This window comes from Eucyclogobius newberryi, unplaced genomic scaffold (assembly GCF_026437365.1).
Source record: "Eucyclogobius newberryi isolate DKJ021-1_F unplaced genomic scaffold, fEucNew1.0.hap1 SCAF_1, whole genome shotgun sequence".
Taxonomy (NCBI): Eukaryota; Metazoa; Chordata; class Actinopteri; order Gobiiformes; family Gobiidae; genus Eucyclogobius; species Eucyclogobius newberryi.
The window spans coordinates 49,118,991-49,123,990 of NW_027315723.1; the positions used below are offsets into that span (position 1 = coordinate 49,118,991).

The window sequence follows — 5,000 nt, forward strand, 5'->3', positions numbered from 1 at the left end:
GCCTTTAGTCCAGACTCTGGCCCTGACTTTGACTAAATCCTAGTTCAAAGAGCATTACATAATGTTCTTGATGATGGTCTCGTGATGTCAGCTGCAGAATATAATGCTTAGTATAATGCTTAGAGGTGCGAGGTATCCACGCTCAGGCTGAGAAAGAAAAAAAGAAAAATAGAAGAAATATGTGGCTTTATACAGCCCAGTAATAGTTCTATTGTATGTGGGCAGTGTTGAATAAATCTGCAGCAGGTCTGTATTCACGCATCAGCAGCAGGAACAGGAACATGGACTTGTAAATGTGAGATGATTTCTGATGATTGATACTATCTAGTTTCAATACTATCGACAATCTAAAACTGGTCGTTTACAGGATCAATGAGTGTCTGACTTTTGACAACACTGATCCTGATACAATACTTATCCCAATATTGATATATAAATTTATATGATACATGAAATTCCTTAAAAAATGTGTTAAAAGTGATGTTTTGATTATGTAGAATAACAAAATGCATTGAAATGACACACAATCAACACAAAAAGATAAATTGTTACCATGTGGTCCTACTAGTTCTGACAAAGTTCATTCTAAAACTGTTTCTCCTATTTGAGATTTTAAAATATATAAATATCAATGTGTTTATATAATTTTGATACTAGTTTTATTGATTAGTGGGTGATTTTTGTTACATTTGATCACCCTTATAGGTGCTAATGTTGATATCAATGATATTTGGTGAGTCTCTATTTAATAATTGTTTACATTTTGAATAGAAATAAAAGACACAATTTACTCATCTTAAAAAAATACAACATGTATTCTTTCCGCGAATATTGTAGAAGAAGCTTCAGTTGTAGTCATCTGAACACTTTTAGAAAAACAACACGTTTCATCTCGTCCAAGAGTTATTATTCTATGAGAGTGGATCACGGCTTTTGTTTTGTTTGCATTTGATAGACGGCGCTACGACAAATGTCCCGTTCCAGTAAAGTACTGCATCATCGGCAATAAAGGGCACATGATCTCAGACAGTTCAGCACAAAGATCCAAACATAAATGGAGAATAATAGTGGTCCTAAAATGGAACCCTGAGGCACTACCTTGTCCTTGTGGTTGGGCCTGACCAGAGATGCTGTGATGCTTCAGGAGTCTAACTAAAAGCTCAGGATCTGCAGTGTCAAGTGCCAAGTCAATGAAAAGGGCACAATATATTTTTATAGATCCAGAGCTTGCAATAAATCATCTAGAACCCTAAGAGCAGCTGACCGTTCTGTTTCTTTCTAAAACCAGACCGAAAAGTTAGATCAAATATTATTGGCCTCTAAAAATCATTCAACTCTTCCACTGGTGCTGACCAGATTCTCAAGAATTTTGGCTTCAACGCAAAGTTTAGAAAAAGTCCTCTTGTTAACTTCACTTGTAAAAACGGGAGGAATGTCGCACTATTTAAGCTTAAATGTAATGACAGTGAAGTCAAGTTAAAAGAGCAATAATCCAGGCGTTTGCCTCCAAAGGGGATTTCAGAACTATATGATTTGGTCCCTTATTGACCGGGCAAGAAGAAAAAAGCAAACCAGCTGATACAAAATGTTCATTAAATAAAGTCAGTGTTTTGGACCGTCCTTGTTCAAAGAGCTGGTCAGACTGTTACAGGGTACAGTACATTATTGTGGTTCATAATGTGCCTGTAAAAGCTTCAAGTGTCTGATGGAACTATGCTCTGGTCCATTTGAGAATGTCCTGCTTTTGTCTCCGTAGGTCTCGCTGCTTCTGTCAGAGGTCGTCTCAGAGGTCGTCTCAGAGGTCGTCTCAGAGGTAGTCTCAGAGGTCGCTGCAGTAAGAGTAGCGCCCCCTGGTGTTTGTAATGTCTTCGTCAGACCTTCTGGTGGACCTGACCGAGGACCCGGCCACGGCGCAGTTAGGACAGCTCAAGCTCTCCACGTACGAGGAGCAGCAGTGGCCCGCGGACGAGCCCGCCTCAGGTGAGACTGCGCTGGGGTCAGACTCTGCTGGGGTCAGACTCTGCTGGGGTCAGACTCCACTGGGGTCAGACACCGCTGGGGTCAGACACCGCTGGGGTCATACTCCGCTGGGGTCAGACTCTGCTGGGGTCAGACTCTGCTGGGGTCATACTCTGCTGGGGTCATACTCTGCTGGGGTCAGACTCTGCTGGGGTCAGACTCTGCTGGGGTCAGACTGCGCTGGGGTCAGACTCTGCTGGGGTCAGACACCGCTGGGGTCAGACTCTGCTGGGGTCAGACTCTGCTGGGGTCAGACTCTGCTGGGGTCAGACACCGCTGGGGTCACACTCTGCTGGGGTCAGACTGCGCTGGGGTCAGACTCTGCTGGGGTCAGACTGCGCTGGGGTCAGACTCTGCTGGGGTCAGACACCGCTGGGGTCAGACTCTGCTGGGGTCAGACTCTGCTGGGGTCAGACTCTGCTGGGGTCAGACACCGCTGGGGTCACACTCTGCTGGGGTCAGACTGCGCTGGGGTCAGACTCTGCTGGGGTCAGACACCGCTGGGGTCAGACACCGCTGGGGTCAGACACCGCTGGACTCAGACTCTGCTGGACTCAGACTCTGCTGGGGTTAGCACTAGGAGAGGTCACACACTGGTACAATATCACGAGCTACAAGAGAGAAGTACTGAATATTACATAAGGATAGTAGTGTGGTCAGAATTGTACTCGACGAAGGGTAAAAGTGCTGAAAGGACTAAAGCATCTTTTGGACCGTGGTATGACATACAATATATCGCTATAGAAAATATCATGATAAACAATATTGAAGCTACTTTATGCCTTTGACACAATAAAAGCAGAATCATTCCATTCAAGCTTCATGAACAATATTGTAAAAGGCCTGAGCTGCTGTAAATGCAGAATGAAACGTTTCAGTTGTTAATTATTATTAATGAGTCATAGAGTTATGTTCAGCATATAATAAAGTTCTGCACTACAGAAATAAACTTCACAATGTAGTTCCATGTTTCATTTATTGGACAACAGGTCGACATATTCATTAAAAGTAGTAGAGTACCTTGTTATTTTGTTGGGAGGTTTTAGCTCCTGTTCAGGTGCTGCTGTGGTAAACCTGTGTGTGAATATATGGACAAAACATGAAATGCATCAATTCTAAACGTCAGAATATAAAAGCAAGAACATTTTAAAGTAAGATGTATGAGTAAATGCATAACTCGGCTCTACCATATCCAGGTTATGAAATATAATGGCCCTTTTGTATTTGATAACAGCCACACGCAGACAAAGAGCGGCCACACATATTTGGAAAAGTAAGTAGTACTGCAGTTATTCCAGGTGGTTTGATGTTAACTCATGGGTGAGAGATGGAGGATGGAGGAGGCTGATGACACTAACCCACTTTCTGTCTAACTGATAAAGCCAGGATCCAGTAGGAGACTTGTAATTGAAATGATTGACATTGATGGATGGCAAACCCTCCCTCTGGACCCTGTGCTCTTTCCTGGACTAAAATGGTGCTGTTTTACCTGCGAAGAGGTGTCGGGGGTCTTACTGTCCGGGCCGCTCCACGTCCATAACACATTAGAGTGAGGGATCTGTCTTCTGTCTCCTGTTCCAGAGTCGGAGTCCACTCAGCCTTTCGATGCAGCCTCCCCGCACCTGCCCTGGGACCACCCCTTCTACGACATCGCCCGCCATCAGATCATCGAAGTGGCTGGTAAGGCTTTGACGTAATAAATTAGACCTCATATTAGCTGGTTTAATTTAAAAATCTTAAACTCAAAGGGATTGAGTTTACGCCAATTATTTCCTGTGGCATCATTTAGAATGAATGGTTCTAGTTCTCATAGAAGTTGTACAGAAAACACCAGCTCAGCCTTTTTCTGATGCACTGCAAAGTAAAGTCTGCTCTCACTGCGGTGACTTTAATGGATTGACTTTGGATGTTCATCAATATTTAGTGGAAAACATTTGCAACATTGGTGCCACAGTGGTGGCTCCTGAAGCGGAGCGCTCGGGGCGTGGTGGCTCCTGAAGCGGAGCGCTCAGGGCGTGGCTGGTGTGGTGGCTCCTGAAGCGGAGCGCTCAGGGCGTGGCTGGTGTGTATAGACTCATACTTGGTTGTAGCCTCTGATCAGCTTCAGCCCATTTCACAGTCTAAGAAAGTGCATTTTTGTTCTTCACTGGCACATTTCCAAACCAAGATGAGGCAGAAGATGGACTCATGAAGACATAAGAGCTCCAGCAGCTGAAGTGAGGTGAAAGCGGGTTATTTGGATACATTTCTGAACACTTTAAATATAGTTGTGACACATGTTATTTTAGATTGTATTGGTCAATCACTGCTTGCTTTGATTGCCCTGACCACACCACACTATTAAAGGCACTGTACCAGATTTTTACAGCTGGAAAAACTGGAAAAAACAAACTAGTTCCTTATAAACTCTTTGCATCAGTCCAAAGTTATTTCTGACTTGCCTAACATTATTCCCATAATCCTGATGATTAATTGTGATGAGTTTTAAGAGCGTTTCACAATTATCAAAGGCCAGAGTGAAGTTTTCTTGTCTTGGTAATGTGAACAACATCCAGCATGATAATAGAGCACTTCCTGGTTGGCGAAGGATAATACTGCGTTCCAGTTGTAACTGGAGGTCAGAACTCAGAGGTCAGAGAGATGTTTTCTCAGAGTTTATGCTTTCCAGCGGTCAAGTTGCCTGACCAGCCATTCCCAGCACGTTTTGGCAAACTACTTATCAAAACTGTGTGTGGGTCTGGGGCTCGACCTCTACGTTTCAATTTCTAGGGCGGAGTTTAGAGCAGAGACAGAACCAATCACATAAACCCAGAAGTGACGCAAAAAACGCGACACGCTTAACCGGATATTACGTAGCCCATGTCAACAAGGCGTGTTCCGCGTTATCCGTCCCCGAACATAGAAAATGTCTCCTGAATCGCGACGACGCCCTTCGTATAACCGCATCTAACGCACGTTCATCACGGCGAGTAGAGCGGACT

General features: G+C 44.0%; 1 protein-coding gene across 2 annotated transcripts in view; it reads left to right on the forward strand.

Moving 5' to 3' along the window:
• Positions 1–1,807: 1,807 nt before the first annotated feature.
• The window catches only part of arhgap1 (Rho GTPase activating protein 1), a 23,008-nt gene continuing 19,815 nt past the window's right edge, over positions 1,808–5,000 (forward strand). The window contains exons 1-3 of one of the 2 annotated variants that reach the window (XM_072448029.1): positions 1,808–1,980; positions 3,254–3,292; positions 3,601–3,699. In XM_072448029.1, coding sequence (XP_072304130.1) covers positions 1,863–1,980; positions 3,254–3,292; positions 3,601–3,699 — 256 coding nt within the window. In that variant the 5' untranslated portion in view covers positions 1,808–1,862. The remainder of the gene's footprint in view (positions 1,981–3,253; positions 3,293–3,600; positions 3,700–5,000) is intronic. The other variant, XM_072448037.1, reaches the window with a different exon arrangement.